The 13,328-nt window shown below is 37.4% G+C and overlaps 2 protein-coding genes across 6 annotated transcripts in view; one reads left to right on the forward strand and one right to left on the reverse strand.

Moving 5' to 3' along the window:
• Positions 1 to 13,328, reverse strand: part of RPL9 (ribosomal protein L9) — a 219,691-nt gene that overhangs the window by 120,035 nt on the left and 86,328 nt on the right. The window lies entirely within an intron of this gene.
• WDR19 (WD repeat domain 19) overlaps positions 1 to 13,328 on the forward strand; it is a 47,459-nt gene that overhangs the window by 22,736 nt on the left and 11,395 nt on the right. For all 5 annotated transcript variants that reach the window (XM_063337077.1, XM_063337076.1, XM_063337078.1 and 2 more), the window contains 8 exons: positions 590 to 736; positions 842 to 924; positions 2,337 to 2,420; positions 3,138 to 3,284; positions 3,706 to 3,830; positions 5,250 to 5,362; positions 6,263 to 6,331; positions 9,206 to 9,283. In XM_063337077.1, the coding sequence (XP_063193147.1) occupies positions 590 to 736; positions 842 to 924; positions 2,337 to 2,420; positions 3,138 to 3,284; positions 3,706 to 3,830; positions 5,250 to 5,362; positions 6,263 to 6,331; positions 9,206 to 9,283 (846 nt within the window). The remainder of the gene's footprint in view (positions 1 to 589; positions 737 to 841; positions 925 to 2,336; positions 2,421 to 3,137; positions 3,285 to 3,705; positions 3,831 to 5,249; positions 5,363 to 6,262; positions 6,332 to 9,205; positions 9,284 to 13,328) is intronic.

Raw genomic sequence — 13,328 nt, forward strand, 5'->3', positions numbered from 1 at the left:
TCTGTTCTTCTTTACTGAATTGTTATCTGTATAAAGGCAGGCAAGGATTGTGTTAGAAAATAAATATTCAGTAGATACTCCCTTATTCTGGCATTATTTCCTGTAATATTTGCAAAATGTCTATTGTGAAGCAGCTTAAATGATAATAGGGGAACATAATAGGGGAAATAGCAGTACTTTCTCAATTCAAGCCATTTGACTTGATGAAACATCAGTGGCCTTACCACCTTTAAAAAAAAACACACAAAAAAAACCACCAAAGGAATTATCCTGCTTCTGTTCTCTTTTTCTCTACTGTTGGTTTTGGAGGAAAGAGGAGAGTAGAATTGAGCTGTCTGTAAAACAGGTTCTTCTCTTGTATGCTTGGTCTGGACAAATCTTGTAAGTGAAATGTAAAAATTAAAGGCGACTCTAAGAAAGAAACTATAAGTGACAGCTGCAGCCAGGCAAGAATTTTGAGGCAAAAATTGATTTAACTAAGTCCATGTAATGTTTTGTTAATTTGTTTCAATGGTTGGTTACTGTGGCTTTTCTGACCGGGTATTTCTGATGTATAACCTATGGTTACTGCTTTTCATTTGATTGCCAGTACCAGGAACATGATGAAGCTTGCCTTGCTGGAGTGGCTCAAATGTCCATTCGAATGGGAGATATCCGTCGAGGGGTAAACCAGGCCATTAAACATTCCAGTAGGTTATTAAAAAGAGACTGTGGAGCTATTCTGGAGAGTATGAAGGTATTCAAAAGCATTAAAAGCTAAACCCGAATATGTGAATTCCTTAAGCTATTTATTTGCAATCTTAATTTAGAAATAATATTTTAATGATTTTCAATATCGTAGCAATTTTCAGAAGCTGCTCAGCTGTATGAAAAAGGACAATATTATGACAAGGCAGCATCAGTATACATCCGGTGTAAAAACTGGTAAGTACAGGTTTCAGGGAAGTGTCGTATTTCAGAGGACTTGCTGTGGTGCTCTTTGGAAATGAACGATTCTCTGAATACCACAAATGTCTCATTAATTATGTTTCATTGATTTCATTGTTCCCTCCCCCAAGGTTAAACAAGAACAGAGTTCTCTCGGAAGCTTTTGTTGTTTTAAAGATAGTCTTGTCGTAAAAGGGAGATAGTCCTCATTTTTTCTTTTTTTTTTTGTATTATGTTTGAAGTTACCTGCAGTTTTGAGTTCTTTGTGTGCGTGTACATGTGCACATGCATGCACTGAATTTAGTAATTTTATTTGTGTAGTTACTGTTTAGTTCATTAATTTTCTTCAGTTATAAAATACATAGCTGAGACTGAATATTCAGGCAGTTGGAAATGAATCTAAGTTACTGGTTCAAATGGAGTCTGTATCATGAGTAGTCAAAATTGCTGGCATTATGTTCAATACATTTTTCATTTTTTTAAGGAAATCTTATTATTGTCAAGTTTCCAGTGAAAAAGTACAGTTTACTGAGACTTAAGGGCTTAATTCTTGCCTAATCACATTTTATGGACTTCTGATATTAAGAACTGATTGGAGCAGAAAGACCCCTCCGCTTTCATACAAGTGCTCTAAAAATTTCATTGGAATATTATGTTCATTACAAAGGAAAATTTGATTCCACCATAGAAGTGCCAGTGGCATGAGAACGGACAAAAGAACACTTTAAGTAGGGTAGCTTGCATATAATGATAGCCTTGATTTGGAAAGTGGGAGGTACAAGCCTTGTTCACTGTAGCAGGAGGAAGTTCAGTTTGGAGAGTGCTCTATCTTTTAAGCAGAGAGGTGAGATTTAAGGTCAGCCTCTCATATCCCTTGTCTTCTAAGGCCCACTGCTGAGTTTGCTGGCTTTTACTGTGTGCAACTCCTGAAGCGAGATTTATGGGAGGACTGACATATTTCTGTGTTCCTCCACACTCTGCTGTTATGGATGTTGTCGCTCAGAGAATCTGATTCTAATGGCCTGGAATCCTCTGTACAACCTATGGCCTTAAGCACGCCATCATGGGAGTTATCACAACTGCACCTCTTCTGGTGGTCTTTTGTACTTTTTTGCACATTCTCTCAGGTTACGGTTTTAATACTGTGCTTCTTCTATAGATTAATTAGAGAATTGTTGGTCTAGCACTTCTTACGCTTGTACATCTCAAAGGAGATACTGTACTTCTTTAAGCAGCACTTCTTAAGTGCAGCTTTTTGAAAATATTAAAGTGCCTTCAAAGCTTATACATTATGTTCAGTTACTTCTTTTTTAGCCTCCTTTTCAGTGTTGATGTAAATATGCCTGTTTTACTGGAGAAAATTTGAAGCCAGATACATTGGTTAAATAACTATTGTCTTGTCTTTCCAGGGCAAAGGTTGGTGAACTTCTTGCTTACGTTTCCTCTCCAAAAATTCACCTACAATATGCAAAAGCCAAGGAAGCAGATGGCAGGTGCGTTTGAATGCTTGTATTTTTTTATAAATCATGGTATTATTATTGTTGTTGTTATTATTATTATGCATTAATTTTTTTGTAAAATAAGTTAGAGAGACTTTAAATTTTGCATCAAATAGCCTTGTGAAAATGGGTTCTGAAATACATAAACTTAAGGTGTTGTGTAAAGATTTTAAACGTAATCCAAGGACCTTCCACTGGTGTCAGAGATGTGTTTCTAATTTTTCCTGTCTAAGCATTAATATCTTTTTAACAAAAATCATTGAAAGTTTAAAGTACTGCACCCAATGCAATATTGCACTTAGCAGAGCATTGAAGTTCAGTTGTTTTCTAACGACTCCTTAGCTTTTTAAAGGTCATTCAAAGGGATAGTAATCATGAAAGAAATATTTTCATTCTAGAACCAAATTACTACATCTTAATGGCTGCACTTGCAAAATATTGAATAATGTGAAATTATTGGCTGAAATTAAAGCCCAAAATTTATATTTAATCACAGAATGTAGTTTCTATTAGTCCTTACCTGTAAGTAAACGTGCTTCAGAATAATGATACTTTCTAATATGAAACAGCGCCAAAGCTAAATATTTGCACTGATGAGAACAGAAAAGTACTCTTTGTGTCAATTGCATCATGTAGGAATGTGTCTTCACATCATATTATAAAGAGTTATTTAAAAGTTAGAAAAACTGACATAGAACCATTATTTTGCAGGTACAAGGAAGCTGTGGTAGCTTATGAGCATGCAAAGCAATGGGACTGTGTAATCCGGCTATATTTGGATCACCTTAATAATCCTGAAAAGGCTGTTAATATTGTGAGAGAAACACAGTCTCTTGATGGAGCAAAGATGGTGGCCAGGTAACAATCACATTTTGCAGGTTAAAAATAAGGGTGAAAGAGGCCATACCTGTTGGAAATTGGTAAAGCTTGCTAACGTATCAGAGACTGGTTATTGGTACTTGGCCAGTGACAATATATTTCAGTCTATTGGTCTGAATTCTTTAAAATTTGGACAGCTGAGCAGGTACTGATTTATTTTTTTTTAAACTTTCTGATTAAAGTAATGTTAATCTGAAATAATAAGTTTAAACGATGATAAAAGTTGCCATGCTTTATTATTTACACCAAGTTAATTTTAGCAACCTATTTAAAATAATTGAGATATAAAATAAATTTGAAATCATATTTGTATACAACAAAATATAATATGTCCCTAAAACATTTAGTGTATTCATTATGCTAATTAGTACTAAGGTATTAATTTGTTCATTCTGATTAGATTCTTTCTGCAGCTTGGTGACTATGGTTCTGCCATCCAGTTTCTGGTCATGTCCAAGTGCAATAATGAAGCTTTCACATTAGCTCAACAACACAACAAGATGGAGATTTATGCTGATATCATCAGTGAGTATTCCAGGTTAATAGTTTGCTTGCAATACATTTTGCTGTTCTTTTAATTGCTTTAGACCAATTTGAAATTATAAGACAAGGAGTGTGAAGTTCTGTTTCCCAGCCTTCTCCATTTCCAGTCACCACGGACAGATTTGGCAACCTTTGTCTAATTCAGGCCTACAAACTAGGCTTGGCGTTCAGCTTAAGTATCTCCCATGGTCTTCAGTCTAGGTCGTTTTCAAATCTTACCTGTGCTAGAGCTTTTTCTGTTTATCCATAGAGATAAAGCATTTGTCTAGACTATTTTCTTGTGTTGAGGAATCTGTTTCTTGTGTTGAGGAACAACCTTGATATATGTAATAGTGCTTTTCCAAAACTGAGAATTTTACTGGTACAGTTCTTGGGGTTTATCCCCTTTTTTCCTTTTTTCATGGTTCCAGCTCTTTTCTTACATGTGTATGTCACTTGTCTTTCCTTTTTTCCCTTTAAGGCCCTTCGTGACCTCCTCTTGTCTCAGTGAAAGACAAAAAGGAGGTCTTACTGAGAAACTGAGTTTTACCTCAGACCATCAAGTCAGTCAGTGGCCAGCTTGTCAATTTGCAATAAATTTTATATGTTTCACCTGTGTCAGGCACCATTCTTTGTGTAAACAGTTCCACAAAGGTGTCTACCAAATTGTGTCATATTTTTAATTAATCTCTTCCTTTAAAAAATATATTCTTGTTATGAAGGTTATAAAAACTTGGCAACAGCTAGCTTGGTGATACACTGGTGCGGCTGCTTGGCAAGGTGGCCACAATACCCAGTAGTTTTACTATTCTTTATGCTTTCTTCCTTCTCTCCTACCCAAAATAGGATGTCTCAAATTGCAATTTAAGTGGGTGGAAAAAGGGTTTAAAACTAACTTTGGAGTAGTGGCTGTCTTTGTTTTAGATGCGTACAGTAAAATGGAGTCTTGGTTAGAAGACTAAGTGGTATTCCCTGCTACCACATGGTTACATTGGTCCTGGTAGTCTTGCTCTGTGTGATACAGATATACTGGCACATTCTTAAACTGTGAAAATAATTCAGGTGATAATCTCATAACCATTTGCTCTGTTTTATTGTTGCCAAGACATAATGGGAAAATTCGTTAGTAGGTCATAGTTACATCATTTTATTATGTCTGTTAAAAAAACCAGAAGTCCCATTATGGTGCAAAACCTATGAAAACAATTATTTCACTGCATTATTAGCTCCTAATGTCTGACATTTAGTCTGATTAAGTAGGAAAAAAAAACATATAAGACATAATCTGAGTCAAGCTGGCTTTTGTTTTCTTTGAATGTCAGTGGAAAAAAACAAAAGTAGAATAGGAATTTGTTCCTTCAGCAGGGCCTTTATCTTACTTAACAAGAATACTCTATTGTCATTGCTATCTATCTGTTGCAGGTTCTGAAAGTACTACCAATGAAGATTATCAGAGCATCGCACTGTATTTTGAAGGAGAAAAGAAGCATTTTCAGGCGGGAAAATTTTTCTTGCTGTGCGGTCAATACGGACGGGTCAGTACTTAAAGATTAAAACAGTGATAGTTAAACGTTCATAGAAACTGTTCAAAATTCAACAATACTTCAAAATCAGGGAGGTTCATAGTAGACTTTAGCTGCTTTAACTGATGACATACTTATATTTTTTAAAAAGTATAAAAACATAAGTAAACTATTTATATTTACAGTTATCTACATTGTATTTTGTGAATTATACACTGCCATGCATGTAACTTTTTCATGGCAGTAGAGGCTCCAGGTGGATCAATGATATGCTATTCTCAATGAATCTCTAAATGTCATGAACATAGAAGCAGAATTTATTTATATTTTATTAGCTTGATCCATGACAACTTGGTTGCTGACTAATTAATTCATTTAATACTACAGCATCCCCTAACTTAAAGCTTTTTTTTAAAAAAGGAAATATGTTAATTGAAGTATGTCAATTGGCACACTTCCTTTTGATCAGTTACAAATCAGTGAATTGACACTTATTAAATGTTTGACTTTTGCATACTGAACACATACCAGAAAAATAATTCTGATTTTGCAAATTAGAGCCATTGTAGGTGGCTGCTCCTTCAACTGGGGTGTAGAGGGGGGAAAGGTCCAATGTCACATGAATCATTAATTTCTTCTCACCGTATTGCTGTGAACATCTTTCACAGTTAGATGAAGGTATACACCAGGATTTGGCAAAGACTCAATGCTTCTTTCTTGCAGGAGTATCTGTAAGAGCAGCTGCTACCTCTGTACTGTATGTGGTTATCCTTATGGCCATAAAGTACAGCCAAGATAAGCATGCAGCGTGCCACTTGTCTGTCAAAATGCAGAGAGAAATAACTTGATAAAAATTAGGAAAATATTAATTTCATATGTCTGAGTTTTAACTTTTCTTTTATATCATTTTAGGCTTTAAAGCACTTTATGAAAAGTCCAAACACGGAAGATAACTTGGCTATAGAAATGGCAATTGAAACAGTAAGCAACTTTGATTAAACAAAAAATTATTTGTCTTTTCAAGAAGTTTACCTTCAGTGTTGTGACATTTTCCTAGTGTGAGTGTGTTTGGACAGATTGCAAATAGAAGGAAAACTGCCAGTAAAGGTGATATCTAAACATTAAAAAAGTAAAATAAGTTAATACTGACACCAGAGGAAAAAGCATTTTCAGTCTTCAAAGGAGAGTTTGTGAATTCATTCAGATTTTTGTGGTTGTGTGTCAAAGACACTTAAGCTTTTCCATATACGATTTTTCAGTTTTGCTGATTTTTTCCAGTCTGCACACCATGGTTAGAGGTGTCAGTATGCCTCCATTCGCGCTCTTTACCACAGAATCATGGAAGGGTTGAGATTGGAAAGAACTTCTGGAGGTCATCTGATCCAACACCTTTGCTCAGGCAGGGCCACCTAGAGCCGGTTTCCCAAGATCATGTCCAGACGGCTTTTGAATCTCACAACCTCCCTGGGCAGATCTGTGTTAGTGCTTGGTCACCCTCACAGCAAAAAAGTGTTTCACGGTGTTCAGATGGAACTTCCTGTGTTTCAGCTTGTGCCCATTGCCTCTCATCCTGTCACTGGGCACCACTAAAGAGAAACTGTCTCCTTCCTCTTGGCGCCCTCCCTTGAAGTACTTTTATAATTAACTTCCCCCCACGCCTTCTGCTCTCCAGCCTCAGTAGTCCCAGCTCTCTCAGCCTTTCCTCCTGTGAGAGATGCTCCAGGCTCTTCATCAGCTTAGTGGCCCTTTGCTGGACTCTCCAGTATGTCTTTCTCTCCCTTGTACCGAGGAGCCCAGAACCGGACACAGCATTCCAGGTGCGGCCTCTCACTCCCTACTGGAGTAGAGGGGAAGGATCACCTGCCTCAACTTGCTGGCAACACTCCTCCTAATGCAGCCCAGGATACCAATATCCTTCTTTGCTGCAAGGGCAGATTGGTAACTCATGCTCAACTTAATGACCCTCGGGTCCTTTTCTGCAAAGCTTCTTTCCAGCTGGGTGGCCCCCAGCGTGTACTGGCACGTGGGGTTGTTCCTCCCATGGTGCAGGATTTTACACTTCCCTTTATTGAACTTCATGACTTTTCTGTCCATCCGTTTCTTCAGTCTGTCGGAGACTCTTCGGATGGCAGCACAGCCCTCTGGTGTATCAGCCACTCCACCCAGTTTTGTATCATCAGCAGTCTTGCTAAGGGTGTGCTCTGCCCCATCATCCAGATCAGATTGGACCCAGTATTGACCCCTGGGGTACACTGCTAGATACTGGCCTTCAACTAGGCTTTGTATTATTAATCACAACCCCCTGGGCCTGGCCATTCGGCCAGTTTTCAGTCCACCTCACTGTCTGCTCATCCAACCTATACTTCATCATCTTCTCTATGAGGATGTTACGGGAGATGGAGTCAAAAGCCTTTCTGAAGTCAAGGCAGACAATAGCCACTGCTCACTGCTCTCAGCTTCCACTATCAGACAGAAGACTAGCTGCAGCATCAGTCCTACTAACACCTTTTGGTTTTTATCATTATTATCTCTAAAAATCTCTTTTCCATCCCTAAAAAAAAAAAATTGGGGATGAAGCAATCTTTGTGTAGTTATTTTGCTCATGATCTCCAAAATTTGGTAGTCATCAGGTCTCCAGCTCACGCTGCACCTCAGTACCTGTGAACCTACTCTGTTTCTTGAGGTTCCCTCCTAGAAAATACACGCTGGAAACCTGCCTAAGGAGGCCCATTGCCAGCTTCCATCTGCATCCATCAGCAGATCCATCATCCATCTTCCATCCAGCATCCACTGCGCCTTTCACTTCCTGTCATCCAAACCATGCTCAGACTGCCTCCATTCCCTTGAAGAACCCACAGCTTTGAAAATCTTGTTAGGTGTCACTAGAGTTTTTTTAGACTCTTAAACGGTAGACCTGACTCTGCTTAGAGCTACCACAGCCGCTCTTGAGGCCTTCCATCTCACAGAGCTGTTGGCAGGGCTTGTTTGAGCTGTTGGCAGGGCTTGTTTGAGCTGTCTAATGTTTTCACAGAATCACAGAATCGTAGGGTTGGAAGGGACCCCTGGAGATCATCTAGTCCAACCCTCCTGCCAGAGCAGGGTCACCTACAGCAGGTTGCACAGGAACGTGTCCAGGCAGGTTTTGAATGTCTCCAGAGATGGAGACTCCACCACCTCTCTGGGCAGCCTCTTCCAGTGCTCTGCCACCCTCAAAGTAAAGAAGTTCCTCCTCAAGTTTAGGTGGAACTTCCTATGTGCAAGTTTGTGCCCGTTACCTCTTGTCCTGTTGCCAGGTACCACTGAAAAGAGCCTGGCCTCATCCTCCAGATCCAGATGTTTCAGCCCAAATGAATAAAACAAAGGCTATGAAACAGCCCAAAGACTATTGCCGCGGGTGTACTGTATGTATCCTGTGGAATCTCATCATCTCAGCCATGTTTTTGAGACTGTCTGTTCAACTGGCCAGATAGTGCTGGCTCTATTCTAGTGACCAGGGCCGAATATTCCTCTGAGATGCAAATTGTGCTGGGTTGACAGGCATAGCTTTGTGACTGCAGGCTTCAGCTCATGGTGCCTAAATTCCGACGCCTTCCCAACACTAAAGGAGAGGAACAGTTCATGCTGGTAGAGACCTATTTAATTATAATCCCCTACCATAACACAATAGAAAACAATTATGAACTACTGTGTGTCAAAGCTGATGAAGCAAGTAATCATCTAGCTTGACCACACAGACTAAAAAATAAATCCTGTTTTAAATAATCTAGTTTCAGTGTTTTTGTGGAAGGCCTCTTTATGAGTAAGTATTTTTCCTTTCTCTTTCATATCATAATTTCTTCTGTCTTTATTTAATAGGTGGGACGGGCAAAAGATGAAGCCCTAACAAATCAGCTGATAGACTATCTTATGGGAGAGAGTGATGGCATGCCCAAGGTATTGTAGTTTTGTCACTGCTATTGTGTCATATTGCTGTGGTGCAAATCTTTTGAGCTTATTTTGTCCTAAAATTTTTGGTAGACATAGGTACTGTTTTAGCTTGGTTTCATGTAAGCAGCAAGACTTCTGTGATAACTCTGAGTCACTCAGCCAGTAACTTCAGTTTTAGACTTATAAGAAAGGCAGTAACTATCTTAGATATAATCATCTTTCTCCAAGCTTTATAAAAGTGGGTGGTTGGACAGAGGAGATTCAAATTAATGCTTATGCTGAGGATGGTCAGCACGTGTGTGTCTCAAGACTAACTACAGCACTGATCTCTTCTCGCAGTGTGGGGAGTTGGTCTAACTGTTGCAGTGGAAGAAAGTAAGATAGTAAATAGGAGATGAAGAACAAAAAGCCAAAGATGATCAGGCTACGTTAGTTCCTGTTTTCCCACATCAACATAAGACATAAAAAGTTGTGCACAGATTTTCAAAATTGCCAGCTCCCTGTTGATTTCTGAAGTGATGAATGACCGTGTTTTCAAAACTAGCTTAGCTCAGAGCAACTCAAAAATTTACTGAAATCACTGGAAAATGTAACAGCTTCGTGTGGATGTGCATATGAACAGTTAAACAATGTTTAAAAACCAATTATCTTTATTTTTTGATTTCTTATTAATTAGAAGTATTTAGTTTAAAGTTTGAATTAATTGTTCATAGAGTCAGTTTCATCTGCAGATATAGGCTGTAGTTCTGTAAACTAAAACACAGAGTTTCTGTTCTGTGCTGGAGAATAAAATTGCATATTTAATTTACAATAGAAAATTTAAAAAAACAGGAAGCACATTTAAAGATTTTTGGTGACAGACCTTCCTAACATGGAAGTTTGATTAACAGTGGGAGAATAAAGTCCTGTGGACACTGATTTTTATGTTTTCACTCATCATTGTCATAGAAAGTCTTCTTTATATCTTTAGAACCTTACATTTTTTTCTTTTATGCTATTTAGGAGGTGCTTTGTGAGATAAGAGGTGCTGTGTGCTATGAGGCTTCTTTTAATGTCATGTGATCAATTAGTAAAATATAGATAGGACCATTACCCTTTCTTCCAGGTTTCCTGCTCCTTTATTAAAAGCAAACCATTCACTGGGTGTGCTAAAAGGCTTTTGGCAGACTGGTAGACTATTTCATCTTTTTCTCTCTTGTATATACCAATTTGGGAGTTGGAAGATACTTGCTGACAGATTTTTGTGTATTGTTTGCCATAGGTTTGGTAATAAAAGAAGAGGATCATTCACAAACTAAGTAGAACATATATTAGATCTGTGCTATATATACAATACAAGAAGTAGATTTTGACCATATGCCATTGGTATGATTTTTTTTCCAGGACAGTTTAAAAGTGTCCACTGTAAACGTGATGTTAGACATCAGAACAGCAGCACTTGAGGTTAAGATGCCAAACAGCTCTCTTGCAAGTAACTGCCGATGGGCTGTCTGCTTTCTCTGAGTTTGAGCTATAGAAAAACAAGCTTCAGAGTCCATTTTTGGCTTTGATGTCCATAGAATTTATGGTACATTCAATTGTATTTAGTCTTGAGTTCATGGAACTAAGTGGCTGAGCCACTTCAAGTTTTACTGCCTGTTACAGCAGAGCTTGAATGTGAGCTAAATGGCGCTGCACACATGTTTTTCTGCTATGACCACCAGACCTCAGGTACAGACATTGCAGTCTGCAATTAATTCCATAGTCAAGGAATTTAGTGTCATGCAAACTCACAGTAAATACATTCAGGTGCAGAATGATATGTATGGAAGAATAGATTCTGCCTTACTGAGGGGGGTACGGTTTGGTAATGACGGAGGTGTCATGGTCTTGGTGCAGTAAGTTTATTTCACCCCTAATACTATCTCATTGTTATTATTTACCTCATTATTTACCCATAATTTGTAATGTGAACATTAATAAAACTATGAGAGAAGCAAAACATAGTGAAACAAACGAAATCCAACTGCAAGAGACCAGAAGAGAATGAAGCTGCTGAGGCATTAGATGAAAATTAGATGCATAAGCAAATGTAATTTCACATTTATGCTGCAAGTTGGTTGGACAGAAACTGTCGCATCCAGTCTCTTTTCTAAGAGCAGCAGCCTAGCCGTCTGCATGGGACTGGATAAGGGAAGTGAGCTACATTATGATCTCCGTAGTGAAGAGATTCTGAAGATCTTGGAACACACTTAGGAATTTTGTGAATGCTGTAATTGCCATAATTAACCTTGTTTTGAACGTCAATGTAGAGCTTTCTTTTCCTTGTTTAAAAGCTCTCTCTTGTTCTTCTGAATGCTTTAATCCAATCTGCCATAGTCTCTCTCAGTGAGTAACATAATTTTACTTTATCAAATCATACGTATTTGTTTTAAAAATCTGCTTTAAAAACAGTTCATCTTTATCCTTATTATGCTATGGAGACAGTGGGTTTGAAATGATCAAGCAAATGGGGTTGGTTTTAGAGAATAGCAGCTTTTATGTGGTGTTATTTTTGTAAAGCTGAAAGTAAGAGTGAACTTAAGTAGCCACGCAGCAGAAACTTGCTAATCCTTTCAGTGTTGAACTTCAAACCAGATCATTGCTCACAGCAGCCTGGTTGCTTTAAATCTTCTGCAGCCAACAATTATGTGGGATTTTAATGAAGTACCATATTACCAAAATTATTATGCTTGCCAAAATTTTTCTACACTATTGTCTGACTAATTATGAACTATTTCTTAAATGTGGTATGTCAACTATTGTATTTGTTAACTCTAACATGTAAAAATTCTTAATTTGTCATGTGTGTTCATTAGTAATTTTTCAGGGAGTATTAACTAGCAAGGTTCTGCTGCATTCTGTGTGCCTATTTTCTAAATGCATGTGTTTTAAAAAGCAAAACTAAATTAAAATCATGGCTCTCTAATATTAAGATCAGTTAGATGCGATAATAAATTTTTTCAAAGACCTTAGGAAAGGCGTTGTCAATTGAAAATTTCTTCCTGCATTTTTTGCTTTTAAAATGGCTAACTTTAAACATAAGAATATGAAAGTAAAACATAAGGCTAATTTTCTTAAATGCCTTCTACTTTTATATTTTTCTACATATGGCTGCCATGTGAGTAATTTAAATATGTTATTTAAGTAAAATTAAATTAGGGATATGACAAACACCATGTAAGACCACTAGTCTGTGCTGGGGCAGGAGAAAAGGGAGAAGCATCCCGGATGGGGGAGAGGTGCAGCCTTCTGCTGTCGCCAGTGGAACGACCATCTGTGGTCATAAGGAGGTGTCAGAAGTTGGGAAGAATTATATCATAACCTACCATTCATAATAATTTTTATTTTACCCCACTTAGGGAATAGCAGTTTTCCTTTTTAAGGCAGTTTACCGTGGATAAATAATATGCATTAATTTAAGTAGTTGTGGTTACTTTATTATCCAGATAACTATTTCATTATTGTTAAATTATGGTTCTTATGGTGTTCGACCTTGTGATCATGCATTACTTAAAATCCTGCTCCATTGTTAGTTTAAAAGTAATTACTTTTGGTCACTTAATATTTTTCTTTATATTGCAAGTTAAAAAGAAGAATTTGACTTGCCTTTTTTCTTTCTGTATGCCAGTCTTTCTCTCTTGCTTTTATTTCTGTGATTTTTCATTGTTTTTTTTCCTTGCTTCTCAAGTAGAGAGTTAATCTTTGCAGTCATCTTCTTTATAAGGAAACGTCTTTATATCTTTCATATTTCTGTTCCTTTGCATTTCTGGGGTTTTTGCTATGTGTTTGAGACTTACATATAAAACTCACACAGTATTCCAAAGAACAGCACAACGTTGATTAATGCAATTCTTTTTAATTTTTATTTGTGTTTGTTTTTACTACTAATATTGCAGAATTAGTTGGTTTGGGTTTTTTTTGCTAAGCTGTCTCTATAAAGCGAGCGGTGTCTTTTTTTTTTTTCTGATTTGTATATTTAAGTTAGAACCATACCATTATATACAATATTTCATCTTAATTTAATCTGGAT

Source organism: Chroicocephalus ridibundus, chromosome 5 (assembly GCF_963924245.1).
Source record: "Chroicocephalus ridibundus chromosome 5, bChrRid1.1, whole genome shotgun sequence".
NCBI lineage: Eukaryota > Metazoa > Chordata > Aves > Charadriiformes > Laridae > Chroicocephalus > Chroicocephalus ridibundus.